The sequence below is a fragment of the Mobula birostris genome, chromosome 2 (genome assembly GCF_030028105.1).
Source record: "Mobula birostris isolate sMobBir1 chromosome 2, sMobBir1.hap1, whole genome shotgun sequence".
NCBI classification, from domain to species: domain Eukaryota; kingdom Metazoa; phylum Chordata; class Chondrichthyes; order Myliobatiformes; family Myliobatidae; genus Mobula; species Mobula birostris.
The window spans coordinates 189,053,310-189,075,292 of NC_092371.1; the positions used below are offsets into that span (position 1 = coordinate 189,053,310).

At 41.5% G+C, this 21,983-nt stretch overlaps 1 protein-coding gene across 1 annotated transcript in view; it reads left to right on the plus strand.

Moving 5' to 3' along the window:
• Positions 1-21,983, plus strand: part of LOC140193965 (arf-GAP with SH3 domain, ANK repeat and PH domain-containing protein 2-like) — a 268,459-nt gene that overhangs the window by 167,257 nt on the left and 79,219 nt on the right. The window contains exons 10-13 of the mRNA XM_072251199.1: positions 5,643-5,746; positions 6,957-7,026; positions 7,849-7,936; positions 10,796-10,844. Of these exons, the coding sequence (XP_072107300.1) occupies positions 5,643-5,746; positions 6,957-7,026; positions 7,849-7,936; positions 10,796-10,844 (311 nt within the window). The remainder of the gene's footprint in view (positions 1-5,642; positions 5,747-6,956; positions 7,027-7,848; positions 7,937-10,795; positions 10,845-21,983) is intronic.

Consider the following 21,983-nt stretch of genomic DNA (forward strand, 5'->3'; position numbering starts at 1 on the left):
TAGCAGATTATAATCCCCTCATTTACAGTTGGTTGCTGTCTCCACATTTTAATGCCCTTAAATTAATTTAAAATTTTCAAGACAGATTGGTCTGCTTTTTGTTGAGCAAAGTTATCTAAATTCAAGCAGGGAGGGGAAATGTAAAATAATGTTGAGGATTTTGGATTTTAAATAGAGTCGAACTACATATGAACCGGCAGATTTTAACATCTGCAATTTCTTGCATGTACAAATAAGCTATGATCTGATTGACTGATGGAACCAGCTTTGGGGACCAAGCAGCTTACTTTCATACTTTGGCAAAAATTACTTAAATTCACTTGAATACACTTTCAAGATCAAATAAGATTAACAATAGAACTTGTTTTTTAAAGATGGAGAGAAAAGGTATGTTTGAGTGTTTCTAATATTGTTAATATATAAACTGAGTTGTGAAAAGGATTTTGTTAACATTTCAACACCATCCACAAGTAGTGATATTTGGCAATGTGAAACTATATTAGTCTCCAGAATTAATGTGCAGAATTACAGGTATTTTGGGTCATGATAGTTAAAATATTCTGTTGATTTATTTCTATATGGTAAGTGGTTTGTTGGATAATAAGAATACAGAATAACATAACATTTGGTAATAAATGCATGTGATTAATAATATATCAAAACTGTGCTAGATATGATTTGTTAACACTTTTTGTAACTAAAGGATATATTTTGCTTCCTTCCAAAATGCAAATACGTTTGTGATCAAAGTCTAGGAGAGTAAGTTATTCTTGTATTTTCCCTGCCTGTTAAATATTATCTGTTTGTTTAATTTTAGTCGGAGAACATATTTAGTATTTATACCACGTTTGAGTAAGATTATTTGAATTTTTGCACAAATGTAAATTTGTTACTTTTAAGACAAAAAGTAAACAGTAATTTGTTACAGTTCATATTTAAGTGCTATAATATTTTAAATTATTGATGAGTAGGACAAAGAAGAATTATGGTGGTTACAACAAAGGAAAATCACCCTCAAATAGCAAATACATTTCTAATCATTTTTACATAACTTTACAAAGAAAAATCCAACTTTTACCCCTTGCAAGTGAAGTTGTTGCTTTCATCATTTGAGTCCAAAGCAAATTACCTTGATTCAAAACCAGCAAGTTTTAGTTGCATGCATGTCTGGGATATTAACAAGTTCAATATACTTGCATGATTTTATGTTGACTGATGATGATAGAGAATGAATTGCAGCAGGAATTATATAGGTTATGAAAGTAAATTTGGAAACACTATGATGGAAGGTCAGGTGCTTAGGAATGAATGCCTAATGCATAAAAATGCATAATGTCATCTTTCCTGGCATGACTTTGAAACAAGGAAGGAAATAAAAGTACAAAATATGTCACTTCCTGTAAGAAATTTCCTGATACTGTTAATCTTTAATCTAAGTTGCAGATCATGGTAAATGCAATCATCTTTCTCAATTTGACTAAGATTCATATACAATGGATTCTGATTAATAGGGCCATGGGTAATCAGGGTAACTGCTGGGACAGCTCTTAAAGAACAAAAACAAATTGAGAAAGTAGCTGGGATTCCCTTTATTTGGAGCAGGAGACTTGCCTAGCATTTTCTAACTAGCGTCAGTCACATGCATGTTGTGTGGCCGTTAGACAGTACACCGTTTGATGTTGCAGTGTTTGCCGAGCTTGGCAATTAGCTTGAACTTTTCATCACCAGTTGAGGTGACATCCTCAGTGCACAGTTGTTGGTGTTTCTCTCTGGGAGTGTTCGCGTTTATATAGCCCCCACCCCCTGTTTGCTCACTTGTCTTGGTCCAGATTGGCTTACCTCTTCAGTTGACCTTTGCATTCTATTGGCTCGCGTTCTTTGGCTCTTAGGGGTTTGTAGATGACATCTATTTCAATCTGTTTGTTTATGGAGTTATCAGAAGAAAACCATGCACTGAGGATGTCACCTCGACTGGTGATGAAGCGTCTACAAGCTAATTGCCAAGCTCAGCAAACACTGCAACGTCAAAAACCTCACCCGAGCTACCAGTGTTTACCTCCATCCTAAGCACTACGCCATGTTCTCTCTAAGCTGTGCAGTCGCACAGTAAATGAAAAGCTCCCACGCTCATAGCCATTGTTGCCACGCAGCTGGAATTTTCTTACTTAGCTTCTTTGTTACTATCACCAACTATGACAAATGCATTGCCTCAAAAATATCGCAGCAATACTGCAATTTCAAATTTATTGTTTCTGAGAAAGTTAACACTGGTTCAATTAAGAAATTCACTGATATGTTGAACTACATGCTTAGAAACAAAGAATTTGAGGAACTATCAGTTCTTGTTGACATCATTGGAATATTTCAGATTTTTAGTGCTGACTGCAAATTGTGGATTCAGTCTTATGCATTCAATCAAATGTAAATCCAGAAACAGACTAAAAGTGGAACATTTGGATGTTTTAATGAGGATTAAGGTGCATCTTTCCTCTGGATGTAAAATTAATCTGGACAATGTTTACAAAGTACAAGGTAAAATTTTCCTGTGGTCATACTCAGCAAATGTATAGAATATCAACTATAACATGATCAATCAAAAATCAACCAGAGTGCAGAAGACAACAAACTGCAAAAGGAAATATAAATAAATAGCAATAAATAATGAGAACATGAGAAGGTGAGATAAAGAGTCCTTAAAGTGATATCATTGGTTCTGGAAAACATCTCAATGATAGGGCAAGTGAGTGTAGTTATCCCTTTTTATTCAAGAGCCTGATGGTTGTGGGATAGTGACTGTTTTTGAACCTGTTGGTCCTGAGGCTCTTGCACCTAATGAGAGCAGCGAGAAGAGAGCATGGCCTGGGTGGAGGTGCTGTCTGATGATGGATGCAGTTTTCCTACGACTGTATTTCATGTGGATATGTTCAATGGTTGGGAGGGCTTTACCCATGATGTACTGGGCCAAATCCACTACGTTTTGTAGACAATGGATTTGTAATAAAGACTGACAAGAAAATGTTTATGAAACATGTAAGATTTTCTTTGTACTGTATTTTATTATACCCTTAAATTAATAAAATCAAAAGAATGTGATTTTTCAATTTGCCTTCCAAATATTCATAGCATGCATATTACCAATGAAAAACACAAATAAAGTGCTGTGCAGTTCTCAGTCTTCGTAAAAATTTCCTGCTCAGAGCAATGGTTGGTCTGCACAGCTGTAAAAATAAATTAGAGCTAGAAGTTTTTAAATAGTGTCAGTTGCCTGTGTTTGTGTTCAAGAAGCAGTGACTTTTGTCACTGATAGTTGGTGAGAAATAAGCAGTAAGACTATTCAGAACCGTGGTTTCAAGCATTCAGACTTGGAGATACCAAAAATGGCTGGGAGCGAAAATGAAATGATCACTACTTCAACACGTTAAGAACTACAAAGACACTAAGCTCTGTGGCTCCAAGTAGCTGTTTGCATGCAACAGCAGCTATACACTGGTACATCGGGGGGCAACATGGGGGCTAAATGAGGTGTAGGTAGCTGAAGGATCTCATACCCCAGTGAGATAGGGGCATGCCTGTCCTAGTATGAGAAGTCAGCTCTGGTGGATGGGCGGGTGGGATCTTCAGTGAGATCTAATGGCCAGGAAGGCAGTTCAGCAACACCATGTAGTGAACGAAGGGCACAATGAGGCACAGAAGTCATGATCATCCACGTTAACCAGGGAAGACTGCAATTGTGACATCTGTTCATGCCACTGGACCCAGACCTCTGAGGTTAGGAGAGAGGAACTGCCCCAATGAAACAGCTTTTCTAGTTTAACAGCTACGGCACAGATTTTCTGCCATTGTTGGATGCAACAGTAGTATTGGTAGTGTTCTAATTTGTTCTGTATTTCATTTCAGTACATAATATGTCACTCAGTTAAATGGTAATTTGTCTGTTTTTCATATGGATAGATAGGTAGATATACTTTATTAATCCCGAGGGAAATTTGGTTTCGTTACAGCTGCACCAACCAAGAACAGAGCGTAAATATAGCAATACAAAAAACCCCAACAATCAAACAACAAAATGCAAACTATGCCAGATGGAAAATAAGTCCAGGACCAGTCTATTGGCTCAGGGTGTCTGACCCTCCACGGGAGGAGCTGCACGTTCGATGGCCACAGGCAGGAACAACCTCCCGTGCCGCCAAGTGTATCATGGTGGAATGTGGCCAAAGTCCAACAGTAAAAAGTTCAATATCCAGTCTGCAAACACGTTCCTCGATCGTAATATACCCCGGATTGCACCATCCGTTGTTAGCCAGAACAGAAAGCACCCAACTCCTTTACACTTACCGCTTTCAGTGCACTTCCGGTCAGCTGGAACGGTATTACCCACCGAACTCCTCTTCTCCAAAGGTCTCTGTTGTCTCGACCCGGTCCTCTTCCCTCGGCTTTGTGATCCCCCTCTGTGTGTTTTCCTCCGGATTTCAGCAGGGGTGTCCACCGCTCTGTTCACTAAGCCGGCCGGTCTTTGCTGGTCCTTGGAATACACAATGCGACCTTGCTTCTGTCCCGCGTGTAACCATTTCCAGCACTAAAGAAAACCCAAATAAAACTCTCTCTACCAGCATGTTAGAGAGGGTGCAGCTTCGACATGTTACCATGAGAAAAAAAAATACAAAAAAAAATGTAAATTAAGAAGTGAGAAGAAGGAAGTAAGAATAGATGGGAACGGCTGTACCCATCTGCATGCATGACCGGCGCATGCACACTATACCTTTTTAACTATTTCCATGAAACTTTGGCTAATTGGGGCAGCCATGTAATTGAGCCAAGATGTACTGGTGCCAATGTGTCCCAATTAACTGGAATCCACTGTATATCTGCTCTTCCTTTGTACTGTATTGGCATTTCTGCATTGCTCTCCAGTTTTCTGAAATATAAATGGAATAATATTCTCCATATTAGCAGAAAATCTATAAGTGGTTTTGTACATAGCAACTAATATTTAATGCATTTTAAATTATGAAGTGTTATTGAGAAAAATCAGTACTGATAATTCATGGAGTTGCCTGGACTGGGGGGGCATGCCTTATGAGAATAGGTTGAGTGAACTCGGCCTTTTCTCCTTGGAGCGTCGGAGGATGAGAGGTGACCTGATAGAGGTGTATAAGATGATGTGGGGCATTGATCGTATGGATTGTCAGAGGCTTTTTCCCAGGGCTGAAATGGCTAGCATGAGAGGGCACAGTTTAGAGGTGTTTGGAAGTAGGTACGGAGGAGATATCAGGAGTAAGTTTTTTTACACAGAGAGTGGTGAGTGCGTGGAATGGGCTGCCGGTGACAGTGGTGGAGGTGGATACGATAGGGTCTTTTAAGAGATTCCTGGATAGGTACATGGAGCTCAGAAAAATAGAGGGCTACGGGTAACCCAAGGTAATTTCTAAGCTATGGACATGTTCAGCGCAGTTTTGTGGGCTGAAGGGCCTTAATTGTGCTGTAGGTTTTCTATGTTTCTATAAACAGAAACAAAAAAAAAATTGGCTTAGTCAGCATCAGTGGAGAAAACAAAATTAACATTTTAGGGATAATCTTTTATCATTCTCCCATTCTTGATTAAATTGAGTTGTAAGGTGTAACAAAATTATTGTTCCATTTAGGATTCGCAGGTTCGCCAGAGCACCATGTACAGCTTGCATCAACCTCAAGGAAACAAAGAACATGGAACAGAAAAAAGTGGTGCTTTGTATAAAAAAAGTGATGGGTATGTTACATTTTTTCTGTTATTTGTTGAACAGTTTTAAGAAATACCTGTGAAACTCTTCATCTTAAAAACATTTATCAAAGAATTATCGGCTTTATTGAAGCAAGGTAAGCAAACCAGCCAGAGTGACAAATTTTAATGATGTAACTATTATTAGCCTCATGTTGTGCAGCATACACAATTGCTGTCTCTGGAGTTCTCAGTTCTATCCCATTAGGCTGTTCACTGCTAACAGGCATGGCTGTCGGCAGTGAGCAGAAATCCCCGGCTCCTTAAAAGTGAAACCTGTAAAATCATCAGAAGCATGTGAGGACCCATGAGAGGTGCTGCTTGGGATGAAGTGTGTTAAGGTGCCTTGCATTCTTCTCCAGACCGTGTTTGCTAATCCACAGTCTGCAAAGAGGTGGGTTACTGTCTCTTCCTCATCTCAATTGCCCAAAGGGCAGCATGCATTGAGATTGAGATTCCAACCATGCAGGAAAGATCTGACAGCGATGTCTGCTGTCACCGCCAACCAAATGATGGTTTGATGCTTGTTTGTGATTTCTAGCGAAGAGGCCAGATGATTTGGGTAGTCTATTCATGTCTCAATGTGCTTGCAGGGCATTCTATGGAGACAACTGCCTGATGGACTTGTGGGTCAATGTGTTTATCTAGAAGAACTTTGATTCAAAAGATAGGTATTGGGTCATTGTCCAGCTGTCTGGGTCGCTGGTTCCCATGCTGCCTTTCCACTAACTTCAACCCTGGTTTGTGCACTCTACTTTAAGTCATTGGGTCCCCTGGTACTCATGCGCCTTTTAACTTGGAAGATTTTCTATCATAAAGTGTGGCCTCTAAAATTAGTAAATTAAAAATATTTTGAAGCATTCTTAGATATGGCATTCAATCTGCCAGTTGACTGGAAAATCTGCCAATCCAGCATTGCCAATATCCCAAGGGTAATGTGAGTTTCCTTATATGTGGTTATGTATGGTTAAAATAACTCATGCAGCTTTATGAATGGCTCTTAAAGGTGGGCCTTCCCAACAAAGGATATGCACAACTGTAGCCAGAAACCAGTGACATTGGAGGTTCAATGTAATGACTTGATATTTAGAGGTCCAAAAACAATTCAGAAATATTTCCAATTTAAAACAAGTAATATTTTCTAAAAGTACATGAACTGTGGTTAGCTACATGCAAATTTTAATGTAATTTTTTTTTCCAGGCTTAGGAAAGTGTGGCAGAAAAGGAAATGTACAGTAAAAAATGGTTATCTAACAATTTCACATGGAACAGTAAGTTTCAAAAAAAGCTTTATATTTTCTAAGGTGGAATTGACCGTAAGACATAGGAGTTGGATTAGGCCATTCATCCCATCGAGTCTGCTCTGCCATTCCATCATGGCTGATCCTGGATCCTACTCAACACCATGCACCTGTCTTCTTGCCATATCCTTTGATGCCCTAACCGATCAGGGAACTATTAACTTCTGCCTTAAATATACTTGCGGACTTGGCCTCCACCGCATCTGTAGCAGAGCATTCCACAGATACACTACTCTCTGGCTAAAAAAAATCTTCCACTTTACTTCGTTCCTAAAGGTCGCCCCTCAATCTTGAGGCTGTGCCCTCTAGTTCTGGATAACCCCGCTATAGGAAACGTCCTCTTCACATTCACCTTATCTGGTCCTTTCAACATTTGGTGGGTTATCTGTTTTAATGAATGCATATTAAAAAAAACTCTGCTCTCTATTAAAAGAAACTGATACCAGATTGCTTTTGGCAGAATGAAGGAATTGTTCATAACTGCCATGTGCTCACTATTCAAAAATCATCCCTGTATGCAAAGGTTTTTTTCTCAATTATGAAAATTGTGGAAATGTTAACCTGCTCTTGGGAAACTGATTGGACTTTTACTCCTTACTGAAACTATGGATGGTAATATTGGGCAGTGTGCAATGAAGGAATTAGTTTGATTGTATAACATGATTGGAAATCATGTACTAAAAAGCTGCAGTTTCTTGTCCCATAGAGTAGTTGCTACTAGAGTACAATAATTGTGCTACTATTTTGCAAGGTTTATTTGCATGTTTTCAAGCATTTCTGATTTTCTTATAGGTTAATAGACCACCAGCGAAGCTCAATCTACTTACATGTCAGGTGAAAGCAAATCCTGAAGAGAGAAAATGTTTTGATCTCATATCACGTATGTTTCCATATATTAAAAGATGCATTAAGTTGCCTGTACATAAAATGCAAGGGTGTAACTACTGTGACTTGTTATTTAGGTTAAAAATTGTGAAAAGCTACAGATATGTTGCAAATTTTCTGCACATTTTTGTCTTCAATTTTTTAAAATATAAATTTGGCTGAAACTTAAGTAGGGTTTTATCTATTAAAACTAATAGAAGACTTATCTGCTTAAAATTGAATGACATTATCCCTAAGTGAAAATAGGGAAAATGAGAATAAGAATGAGGAGGAGGAAGCTGGGGGAGGTGAGATCCAAAGACATGGAGAAGCTTGAGAAAGATTAGTGGAAGGGAGGGTGAATGATTGTTGGTGAATTACATAAGACATAGGAGCAGAATTTGGCCATTCAGCTCATCAAGTCTGCTCTGCTATTCCATCATGCCGCTCAATCCCATACACCTGGCTTCTCACCATATCCTTTGATGCCCTGGCCCATCAGGAAACTATCAAATTCCACCTTAAATATACCTATGGATTCCGCCTCCAACGCAGTCTGTGGCAGAGCATTCCACAGATTCACTATTCTCCAGCTAAAACAAATTCTCCTTTTCTCTGTTCTAAAAAGTTGCCCTCCGTTTTGAGGCTGTGCCCTGTAGTTCTGGATACCCCCACCATAGGAAACATCCTCTCCACATCCATCCTATCTAGTCCTTTCAACATTTGCCAGAGTTCCTAAGACAGCACATTCCAGACCCACGACCAGTACTATCTAGAAGGACAAGAACAGCATATACCTGGGAACGATGGGTCAAAATAATGGAATTTCCTCCCTTACAGCACTGTGGGTGTACCTACACCTCAGGGACTGCAGCGGTTCAAGAAGGCAGTTCATCACCACCTTCTCATGGGCAACTAGGGATGGACAATAAATGCTGACTTAGCTGTTGACACCCACATCCCATACATGATATTTTTTTTAAATGTTTGATGAGTTTTAATGAGAGCCCCATGCATTTTTCTAAATTCCAGTGAGTGCAGGCCCAAAGCTGCCAAACACTACTCATATGTTAACCTGTTCATTCCTGGAATCATCCTTGTGAACCGCCCCTGGACTTTCTCCAATGACAATATATCCTTTCTAAGATATGTGGCCTAAAACTGTTGACAGTACTCCAAGTGCAACCTCACTAGTGTCTAATAAAGGCTGAGCATTATCTCCTTGTTTTAATATTCTATTCCCCTTGAAATAAATACTAACATTGCATTTGCCTTCTTTACCACAGACTCAACATGTAAATTAAATCTCTGGGAGAAAGTTCCTTTGCACCTCTGATGTTTGAACTTTCTCCCCATTTAAATAATAGTCTGCAATATTGTTCTTTTTACCAAAATACATTATCGTACATTTCCCAATACTTATTCCATCTGTCTCTTTTTTAGCCCATTCTCCCCATTTATTAAAGTTCTGTTGCAATTGCCTTGTTTCCTTAGCACTACCGACCCCTCCACCTATCTCAGTATCAACTGCAAACTTTGCCACAAAACCATCAATTCCATTATCCAAATCATTCATAAACAATGAAAAGTAGTAAGTAGGCCCAATACTGACCCCTGAAGAACACCACTAGTCACCGGCAGCCAACCAGAAAAGGACCCTTTTATTCCCACTAGTTGCCTTCTGCCTGTCAGCCATTCCTCTATCCATGCCATAGGATTGTATGTTGCTAAGCACCCTCATGTATGGCACCTTATCTTATTCCTTCTGAAAATCCAAACAAATGACATCCACTGCCTCGCCTTTGTCCACCCTGCTTGTTACTTCCTCAAAGAACTCTTAACAAATTTGTCAGGCAAGATTTCCCTACACAGAAACCATGCTGACTTTGACTTATTTTATTATTAGTCTGCAAGTACAGCAAAGCCTCATCCTTAATAATAGACTCCAACACTTTCCCAACCACTGAGTTTAGGCTAACTGGCTTATAATTTCCTTTCTTTTGCCTTCCTCCCTTCTTGCAATCTTCCAGTTCTCCAGGATCATGACCCATGCAACCATTATCTCTTCAGCAACCTCTCTCAGGACTCTGGGAATTGACTATTTGGTCCAGGTGACTTATCCATCTTAAGACCTTTGAGTGTGCCTGGCACTTTTCCCTTTGTAATAGCAATGGCATTCCCTCCTGCTTCCTGACACCCATGGACCTCTGCCACACTGGTTGCATCTTCCACGTTGAAGACAGATGCAAAGTACCCATTAAGTTCATCAGCCATTTCTTTGTTCCCCATTACTATCTCACCAGCATCAATTTCCAGTGGTCCAATATCAACTCTCACCTCCCTTTTACCCTTTATATAACTGAAAAAAAACTTCTGGAATCCTGCTTTGTATTATTGGCTAGTTTGCCCTCATATTTAATCTTTTCCCTTCCTATAGCTTTTTTAGTTGCCTTTTGTTGGATTTTAAAAGCTTCCCAATCATCCAACTTCCCATTCACTTTTGCTACATTATATGTCATTGATAGTTGCCTACCCCTGCCATTTGAGAATAACTTATTCTGTGGGACATATCTATCCTGCGTCTTGTGAACTATTCGGAGAAACTTCAGCCATCTCTGCTCTGTCGTCATCCGCGCCGGTATCCTCCTCCAAGCTCATCTCTCTCGTAAGGGAGATGATAACACAACAAACTCTTAACTCAGAGTAGTGAGTAAGTTATGAGACTTGCATTAATGACATTTATAATATCAACTTTTGGGGGAGGGTGTAGTGCTAGGAAGAATTTTTGGAAATATTTGGTAATCAAGTTAGTGTAGAAAGCATTTTTTAATAATTTCTGACTGCTTGTAATTGGATGGTGCATCTTCTTTTATAGATGATAGAACATACCATTTTCAGGTGGATGATGAGCAGGAATGCCAAGTGTAAGTTTTAAAAATATTAATGAAAATACATATAGCTTAAGAAGAATTGTTAATAATAATAATGGATTTGAAGCAAGTAATTATTGCTATTTTGTAAACTCATAAGTTAGCAGGTTTTCAGGTTCAGTATGACTGGTGATACCTCCCCAGTCCAATTATGACGGGGAAGAAGATGGCACCAACGAATAGTGTGTCCAAGGGCGACATCCTCCAGGTGGCTCACGAAACTACTACTTTCACTTCTTTTTACGTCTTTTTCTTTCTGCTACTGTTGGAGCCTGTGATCTACATTTTGGCGGTGCGTTTTCTGGCCGATTGAGCGATCTGGAGCTTGCTGTTTCCAAGAGGGTTCCATGAGGCTTCAAGTGATATAGAAATATAGAAAGCAACACACATCAAAGCTGCTGGTGAACGCAGCAGGCCAGGCAGCATCTCTAGGAAGAGGTGCAGTCGACGTTTCAGGCCGAGACCCTTCGTCAGGACTAACTGAAGGAAGAGTGAGTAAGAGATTTGAAAGTGGGAGGGGGAGGGGGAGATCCGAAATGATAGGAGAAGACAGGAGGGGGAGGGATGGAGCCAAGAGCTGGACAGGTGAATGACAAAAGGAGATACAAGAGGATCATGGGACAGGAGGTCCGGGAAGAAAGACAAGGGGGGGGGGGACCCAGAGGATGGGCAAGAGGTATATTCAGAGGGACAGAGGGAGAAAAAGGAGAGTGAGAGAAAGAATGTGTGCATAAAAATAAGTAACAGATGGGGTACGAGGGGGAGGTGGGGCCTAGCGGAAGTTAGAGAAGTCGATGTTCATGCCATCAGGTTGGAGGCTACCCAGACGGAATATAAGGTGTTGTTCCTCCAGCCTGAATGTGGCTTCATCTTTACAGTAGAGGAGGCTGTGGATAGACATGTCAGAATGGGAATGGGATGTGGAAGTAAAATGTGTGGCCACTGGGAGATCCTGCTTTCCCTGGCGGACAGAGCGTAGATGTTCAGCAAAGCGGTCGCCCAGTCTGCGTCGGGTCTCGCCAATATATAAAAGGCCACATCGGGAGCACCGGACGCAGTATATCACCCCAGTCGACTCACAGGTGAAGTGTTGCCTCACCTGGAAGGACTGTTTGGGGCCCTGAATGGTGGTAAGGGAGGAAGTGTAAGGGCATGTGTAGCACTTGTTCCGCTTACACGGATAAGTGCCAGGAGGGAGATCAGTGGGGAGGGATGGGGGGGACGAATGGACAAGGGAGTTGTGTAGGGAGCGATCCCTGCGGAATGCAGGGGGGGGGGAGGGAAAGATGTGCTTAGTGTTGGGATCCCGTTGGAGGTGGCGGAAGTTACGGAGAATAATATGTTGGACCCGGAGGCTGGTGGGGTGGTAGGTGAGGACCAGGGGAACCCTATTCCTAGTGGGGTGGCGAGAGGATGGAGTGAGAGCAGATGTGCGTGAAATGGGGGAGATGCGTTTAAGAGCAAAGTTGATAGTGGAGGAAGGGAAGCCCCTTTCTTTAAAAAAGGAAGACGTCTCCCTCGTCCTAGAATGAAAAGCCTCATCCTGAGAGCAGATGCGGCGGAGACGGAGGAATTGCGAGAAGGGGATGGCATTTTTGCAAGAGACAGGGTGAGGAGAGGAATAGTCCAGATAGCTGTGAGAGTCAGTAGGCTTATAGTAGACATCAGTGGATAAGCTGTCTCCAGAGACAGAGACAGAAAGATCTAGAAAGGGGAGGGAGATGTCGGAAATGGACCAGGTAAACTTGAGGGCAGGGTGAAAGTTGGAGGCAGAGTTAATAAAGTCAACGAGCTCTGCATGCGTGCAGGAAGCAGCGCCAATGCAGTCGCCGATGTAGCGAAGGAAAAGTGGGGGACAGATACCAGAATAGGCACGGAACATAGATTGTTCCACAAAGCCAACAAAAAGGCAGGCATAGCTAGGACCCATACGGGTGCCCATAGCTACACCTTTAGTTTGGAGGAAGTGGGAGGAGCCAAAGGAGAAATTATTAAGAGTAAGGACTAATTCCGCTAGACGGAGCAGAGTGGTGGTAGAGGGGAACTGATTAGGTCTGGAATCCAAAAAGAAGCGTAGAGCTTTGAGACCTTCCTGATGGGGGATGGAAGTATATAAGGACTGGACATCCATGGTGAAAATAAAGCGGTGAGGGCCAGGGAACTTAAAATCATCGAAAAGTTTAAGAGCGTGAGAAGTGTCACGAACATAGGTCGGAAGGGATTGAACAAGGGGGGATAAAACAGTGTCGAGGTATGCAGAAATGAGTTCGGTGGGGCAGGAGCAAGCTGAGACAATAGGTCGGCCAGGACAGGCAGGTTTGTGGATCTTGGGTAGGAGGTAGAAACGGGAAGTGCGGGATGTGGGAACTATAAGGTTGGTAGCAGTGGTTGGGAGATCCCCTGAGCGGATAAAGTCGGTGATGGTGTGGGAGACAATGGCCTGGTGCTCCTTAGTGGGGTCACGATCGAGGGGTAAATAAGAGGAGGTATCCGCGAGTTGTCGCTGTGCCTCGGCAAGGTAGAGGTCAGTACGCCAGATTACAACAGCACCCCCCTTATCGGCGGGTTTAATTGTCCCATGATCCTCTCGTATCCCCTTTTGCCAATCACCTGTCCAGCTCTTGGCTCCATCCCTCCCCCTCCTGTCTTCTCCTATCATTTTGGATCTCCCCCTCCCCTTCCAACTTCCAAATCCCTTACTCACTCTTCCTTCAGTTAGTCCTGACGAAGGGTCTCGGCCTGAAACGTCGACTGTACCTCTTCCTAGAGATGCTGCCTGGCCTGCTGCGTTCACCAGCAACTTTGATGTGTGTTGCTTGAATTTCCAGCATCTGCAGAATTCCTGTTGTTTGCGTAGAAACATAGAAAACCTGCAGCACAATACAGGCCCGTCAGCCCACACTGCTGTGCCAAATGTGTACTTACTTTAGAAATTACCTAGGGGTAGCCATAGCCCTGTATTTTTCTGAGCTCCATGTACCTATCCAGGAGTCTCTTAAAGGACCCTATTGTATCCACCATCCACCACCGTCGCTGGCAGCCCATTCCACGCACTCAGCACTCTCTGCGTAAAAGTGTACCCCTGACACCTCCACTGTACCTACTTCCAAGCACCTTAATACTGTGCCCTCTCGTGTTAGCCATTTCAGCCCTGGGGAAAAGCCTCTGACTATCCACACGACCTATATCTAACATCATCTTATATACCTCAATCAGGTCACCTCACATCCTCCGCCACTCCAAGGAAAAAAGGCCGAGTTCCCTCAACCGATTTTCATAAGGCATGCTCCCCAATCCAGGCAACATCCTTGTAAATCTCCTCTGCACCCTTTCTATAGTTTCCACACCTGTCCTGTAGTGTGTTGAACTGGAACTGAGCACAGTACTCCAAGTGTGGTCTGACCAGGGTCCTATATAGCTGTAACATTACTTCTCGGCTCTTAAACTCAATCCCACAGTTGATGAAGGCCAATGCACCGTATGCCTTCTTAACCACAGAGTCAACCTGCGCAGCAGTTTTGAGTGTGCTATGGACTCAGACCCCAAGATCCCTCTGATCCTCCATACTGCCAAGAGTCTTACCATTAATACTATATTCTGCCATCATATGTGACCTACCAAAATGAACCACCTCACACTTATCTGGGTTGAACTCCATCTGCCACTTCTCAGCCCGGTTTTGCATCCTATCGATGTCCAGCTGTAACCTCTGACAGCCATCCACTCTATCCACAATACCCCCAATACCTGCAACCTTTGTGCCATCAGCAAATTTACTATCCCATCCCTCCACTTCCTCATTCAAGTAATTTATAAAAATCACGAAGAGAAGGGGTCCCAGAACAGATGCCTGAGGCTCACCACTGGTCACTGACCTCCATGCAGAATATGACCCGTCTACAACCACTCTTTGCTTTCTGTGGGCAAACCAGTTCTGGATCCACAAAGCAATGTCCCCTTGGATCCCATGCCTCCTTACTTTCTCAATCAGCCTTACATGGGGTACCTTATCAAGTGCCTTGCTGAAATCCATATACACTACATCTACTGCTCTACCTTCATCAACGTGTTTAGTCACATCCTCAAGAAATTCAATCAGGCTTGTAAGGCACAACCTGCTTTGACAAAGCCATGCTGATGATTCCTAATCATATTATGCCTCTCCAAATGTTCATAAATCTTGCCTCTCAGCATCTTTTCCATCAACTTACCAACCACTGAAGTAAGACTCACTGGTTTCCTGGACTATCTCTGCTCCCCTTCTTGAATAAGAGAACAATATCTGCTACTCTCCAATCCTCTGGAACCTCTCCTGTCCCCATTAGTGATGCAGAGATCATTGCCAGTGGCTCAGCAATCTCTTCCCTCTTTTCCTATAGGGGTACATCTCGTCTGGTCCCGGAGACTTATCCAACTTGATGCTTTCCAAAAGCTCCAGCACATCCTCTTTCTTAATGTCTATATGTTCAAGCTTTTCAATCCGCTGTAAGCCATCCCTACAATCACCAAGATCCTTTTCCGTAGTGAATACTGAAGCAAAATATTCATTAAGTACCTCTGCTATCTCCAGTTCCATGCACACTTTTCCACTGTCACATTTGGTTGGTCGTATTCCGTCATGTCTTATCCTCTTGCTCTTCACATACTTGTAGAATGCCTTGGGGTTTTCTTTAATCCTTCTTGCCAAGGCCTTCTCATGACCCCGCCTGGCTCTCCTAATTTCATTCTTAAACTCCTTCCTGCTAGCCTTATAATCTCTAGATCTCTATCATTACCTAGTTTTTTCAACCTTTCGTAAGCTTTTCTTCTTGACTAGATTTTCAACAGCCCTTGTACACCACGGTTTCTGTACCCTACCATCCTTTCCATGTCTCATTGGAACGTACCTATGCAGAACACCACACAAATATCCCTTGAACATTTGGCATATTTCTACCGAACATTTGGCATATTTCTACCATACATTTGCCTGAGAACATTTGATCCCAATTTATGCTTCCAAGTTCCTGCCTGATAGCTTCATATTTCCCCTTACGTCAATTAAACACTTTCCTAACTCGTCTGTTCCTATCCCTCTCCAATGCTATGGTAAAGGAGATAGAATTGCAATCACCATCTCCAAAGTGATCTCCCACTGAGGGACTTGACACCTGACCAGGTTCATTTCCCAATACCAGATCAAGTACAGCCTCTTCTCTTGTAGGCTTATCTACATATTCACACCTAACAAACTCCACCCCATCTAAATGCCTTGCTTTAAAGAGATGCCAATCAATATATGGGAAATTAAGATCTCCCACGACAACCATGTTGTTATTACACCTTTCCAGAATCTGCCTCCCTATCTGCTTCTCAATGTCCCTGTTACTATTGGGTGGTCTATAAAAAAAACACCCAGTAGGGTTATTGACCCCTTCCTATTCCTAACTTCCACCCACAGAGACTCCGTAGACAACCCCTCCATGACTTTCTCCTTTTCTGCAGCCGTGACACTATCTCTGATCAGCAGTGCCACGCCCCCACCTCATTTGCCTCCCTTCCTGTCATTCTGAAACATCTAAAGCCTGGACCTCTAGGTAACTATTCCTGCCCCTGAGCCATCCAAGTCTCTGTAATGGCCACAACATCATAGCTCCAAGTACTGATCCACGCTGTAAGCTCATCCGCTTTGTTCATGATGCTTCTTGCATTAAAATTGACACAACTCAAGCCATCGGTCTGAGTGCATCCCTTCTCTATCACCTGCCTATCCGATTTCTTGGTCTTCAGCAAGGTTTAATTGATGCAGTTTGTAGATTGAAGTCTGTAGTTCATGTTATGATGTGTTTCTGATTGCTCTATTTTTGTTGTTATTTTCATCAGAGTGGTAATGAACTGAGCTGAACTGAATATGCCTGGAATCTTTTGATTTTGTGTTTAATATTCTGTGTTTTTCAATTTTTTTGTTGCTGTTTGCATAATTCGTTTTTTTGTGCATTGGGAGGGGTGTTGATGTTTTTATTTGTATGGGTTCTATGATTTTCTTTGGTTTTGTTTGTTTCATGACTGTGGGGAAGATAAATCTCAGGGTTGTATTCTGTTTGCATGCTTTGATAATAAATGTACTTTGAATCTTTGATAAAGAATTTAAAATTTGTTACTATATTGTGAAGCTGTGAGTTACTAATGAAATTTAAAAACATGAAAGTTCTTATGACTTGAATGAGTTGAATAGAAGGCCTTTCACATAAACTAACACATTCAAATCTGTATTTGTGTTGTTCACCATGGGACACATTAAATCATCCCAGAATTGAAAATGCTGGGAATGTTCATTTGTAGTTTTGGGATTGACTTCATTCAATTCATTGTTGCTATTGGATGGTCTTCTGTGTTTATGCACAAGTACTTTTGCCTCGGCATATAATGTGAACAACGTGAAACTGAGGAGAAATGTAGGAACATAGAACATACAAATCTACAGGACATTACAGGCCCTTTGGCCCCCACTGTTGTGCCGACCATGTAACCTAACCTGGAAACTGCCTAGAATTTTCCTAGCTCATAGCCCTCTATTTTTCTAAGCTCCATGTAGGAAATTATAGAAATTGTACTTCTCTCTACATTAAGTCATTGTTATTTTCTAACTTTCTATCTGTGGAACCGTGTACTTGCAAGGCCAGCAGTATTTAACTGGTTAAAGCATTGCATTTTTGTCCAGAGGCCTCTGCTGTAGTGTTTAGGAAATCCTGCTTACCATGATTGAATCAGATTCAGTTTTTTTTATTACATAGACATGGAAGCAGACAGCGGTGATGGGGGCAGACCATAGGTATCAGCGCACATTGGTGCCACATTGTATGCCCATAATCCTCAGCAGAACATACAGAACATGGCAAACAACGGAACAACAACACCAAAAGCAAGTCCCTTTCCTCCCTCCTGCATATCTATACCACAGTCAAATCTCCAGGCTTTGGCTATTTGGCTTCAACTATCAGATTTTAAATCAATCTTCAGGCTTTGATCTTTGGTATTAACCTCACATTAGCCGATCACAGGACCCCAAACTCCAGACTCGGACTCTGGGCTCACTAACTGACCAGCCCAATATCTATGGACGTACACCACCAGTCCATATCGCTAGACTTCGAATGTGGAGCAAAGGCCTAGACTCTGAACATCTTTTGTCACCATGTCCACTTCGCTGACTGTAAACTGACTTCTAACTTCCTCATGTCTCTTAATCGTAACCTGACCTCTAACTCCTCCTCCAGCCCCTGCCACCGCCACCGCCACCACCATTCCCAACACCATCTCTACAAACTTAAAAAAAACAACTTGCCTGAGCCACAATCTCATTTGATCTCTTGTGCTGGATCTGAGATTTGGACCTTGGACTGTATGTTTTTATTTGTTGGATTTCAAGTTTATTCTTCACAAAATAGGTAAAATTACATTTATCTTGGTATTTTCATGTATATGTCTTCCCAAGACTTGTAACTATTTGTTTTCAATAGGTAAATTAAAGCAGCAGCTATGTTAATATATATCTAGTACTGACATATATTGGGTGTGTGGGCTGGGTATTCAACTGGATCGAGGGTCAGGAACAGTGGGGGTCAACAATAGCTTTGCTGCCAAATTTGGGATCAGAAGTGTGAGTCGTTGTGCTGAAAATTTTACTGTTTGGTGCTTCAGTCTATCAGCTGCTGCAGTTGGTGAAAAAAGTTAAAAGCTAGTCAGTCTCCTCCCTATAACCCTGCATTAACTCAAACATAAATGACACTTGTTTTGATCATTAGAAACTTGCAGGTAGAAGCCCATAAACTAAGACCTACAAAGAAGTTGTATCTTTGAAAGTATTGATCATGTATGTCATTGCAGCCTTTTGTGTGATCGTCCAACAAAATAAGAGATATCCATGTTTCATTTTTGGTATTCATAATAAGTCTTTGTCCATTTCCCTTGTAAATAATGAGGGTTATGCAATTATCTTCACTAATTTCCAAATATTTTAGAGATTTTAAGACAGAATGCACAACCAAGAATTTGTGTTTCATGGCAAATTACATCTGAGTTAGAATATAGCTGCATTTTATAATACAGTTCAATCAAACCATTATTTCATAATGCTTGTGCATTGACACTTAAAATTACTGTAAAAACTGATGGCAAGTATAACCTAAATCATTGCTATCATGTCAAAGACCTTGTTGTATTACTGTGATTGGAATTCATGTCAGTTAACATTCATCTGTTGTACACTTCTTTAGGATGTCAATTTCTTAAAAGTTATTTATCCATGGGATGTGTGCATTACTAAGAAAACCTGCAGTTATTGCCCATTGAGCATTATTTCTGGGAAGAAGGCTGTGAATTGGCTTCTTGAATTGCTGCAGTGCATTTGGTAAAGAATTCCAATAGTAAATGTAATTAAATATCCCTAAGATGCATTAAGTTAAAAATTGCAGGATTTTATGCCATTGATGATGAATGATTGGCTAATTATTTCCATTTTTGAGTTAGTGCATGATATGTGGTAATGTTCCTACATGTCTGTTGCTCTTATTCTAGGTATTAAAGATCGTGAATTTGGGGGTTCCTGTCAAAGAAACCTAAGTGAGTTGTTGGGGTGCATCTTGTAGATAGTACGTGCTGACACCACTGTGTGTCACAAGTGTAAGGAGTGGACAGGGTACCAATCAAGGGCTGTTTATCAAGAATGGAGTTGAGCTTCTTGAATGTTTTTGGAGCTGATTAATCTAGGCTAATGGATATATGCTTGGTAGATATTGGAATGACTTGGGGGAGAGGTTATATGAGCCACTTCTAATGGGATGCATAGCTTCTAGCCTACTCTTGGAATTTGTGTAATGGACACTGTTTCTGATCCTGTTCATGGTTCAATTTGTCAATGGTAATTCCATTGAATATCAAAAAAATCACTCACTTGAGAAATCATAATCTAAAACTTGTCTGGACCAAATGTTATTTGCTGCTTCAGGTACTGAGGATGTTAATGATTCAGACTTGTGGATCCGGTCCCAGTCTGGAACTGCTGTTCAAGCTTCCCCACCAGACCCAAATTTGATGGCTTTTCTTGCTGCCCAAAAGTCCTGGACTGCAGCAGCATAGTTTGAATGTTGGTGGTTTCTCAACTGGCTGTGGGTGGGAGGAAGACCTGTAAAAATCATGAAAGCTTTACGAGCTGGCAGAGCCCAAACCTCTTGACTGGTTGCAAGCAATGTTCCCTCTAAGGTATGTGCATGTGTGTGCAAAAGTATTTAAACTGTGCAAAAAAGGTGGTCACCCTCTATCTCGTTGGCATGTTAAGTATATTTCATGATCATACGTAGTTGCATTTCCTTTTCCAGTTTCTGATGCGGTGTTGACAACATGGAGTTTGGTATTGTTTGTCTGGAGATTTTAGAACTGGCTTGGTTATACTGATTTTATTGAAGAAATTATTCAATATGTTGTTGTCATTGGGCAAAAAATTACACAGCAGAAGCTTTTTGCATACACTGGTCATTACAAACTAGAGGGAACATTGGTAATTTATTTTGATATTTGGTACAGATTGGTTTGGAGTTTTTCTTTAAAAGTTTACCTGAAAATCATAAAAGATTGAAGATATTGAACTAAAATGCAAGATAAATTATTGTGTGATTACCTTTCCCTTCTATTTTAGAATAACTGACATTTACAAACAACTCAGTAGCCTTGAGTGGAACATAACATTCCTGGCAAATATCTATAATTCCTGATTTTATGACGGAAGGGATAGCCACCAATGTATTAGTTAAATATAGTTAAGCCATGATCAGTCCGCAGCCTTACAATGTTCATTGATATTAGTGGGGTCTCTGATGCTCTGCTACATCTAACTTAACTCAAAATTCAAGAATCATCAACAGGAGAAAATCTGCAGATGCTGGAAATCCAAGCAACACACACAAAATACTGAAGGAACTCAGAAGGCCTGGCAGCATCTATGGAAAAGGGTAAATAGTCGACGCTTCAGGACTAGAGAAAAAAGACGAGAAGTCAGACTAAGAAGGTTGGTTGGGGGAGAGTGGAAGACATATAAGTTAATAGGTGATAGGTGAAACCGGGGGAGGAGACGGGTGAAGTAAAGAGCTGGGAAGTCGATTGGCGAGATTAAGGGCTGGGGAAGAAGGAATCTGATAGGAGAGGACAGAAGGTCACAGAACAAAGGGAAGGGGGAGAAGCACCAGAGGGATGAGATAAGGTGAGTGAGAGAAATGGGAATGGAGAATGGTGAAGGTGGGTGGCATTACCCGAGATTCGAGAAATCGATGTTCATGCCATCGGGTTAGAGGCTACCCAGATGGACTACGTTGCTCTTCCAACCAGAGTGTGGCCTCATCGCAGCAGTAATTCTGCTCCCCGTTCCCATTCTGACATGTCAGTCCATGGCCTTCTCTACTGCCATAATGAAGCCACATTCAGGTTGAAGGAGCAACAACTTATGTTCCATATGGGTAGCCTTCAACCTGATGGCATGAACATCACTTTCTCGAACTTCGGTTGATGGCCCCCCTTCACCATTCCCCATTCCCATTTTTCCCCCTTACGTTATCTCCTTACCTACCCATCACCTCCCTCCCCTTCCCTTTCTTCCATTCCTTCTATCCTCTCCTATCAGTTTCACCCTTCCCCAGCCCTTAATCTCACCAATCGACATCCCAGCTCTTAACTTCGCTCCTCCCTTTCCCAGTTTCACCTATCACCTACTACTTTGTATTTCTTCCTTCTCTCCCCCCGCCTTCTTGCTCTGCTTGCTCATCTTTTTTTCCAGTCTAGATTAAGGGTCTTGGCTCGAAACGTCGACTGTTTACTCTTCCATAGATGCTGCCTGGCCTGCTGAGTTACTCCAGCATTTTGTGTATGTTGATCCAAGAATCATCTGAGCTTTGCCTGAGCATGAGACTATACTAACAAATTTAGCTTAGCAAGTTTGTGAGTGACATGTTTTGACAGCATGTGCATGGAAATCATTAACTAGTTTCCATCTAAATGATGATGGTTAACATCAGAACAGTTAACATTTACCATCAAAATCAGTGTCATTTACCAAGATTCTGTGAAAGACCAACTTGCAGTCATTAGTGAATATTTCCACCTCTG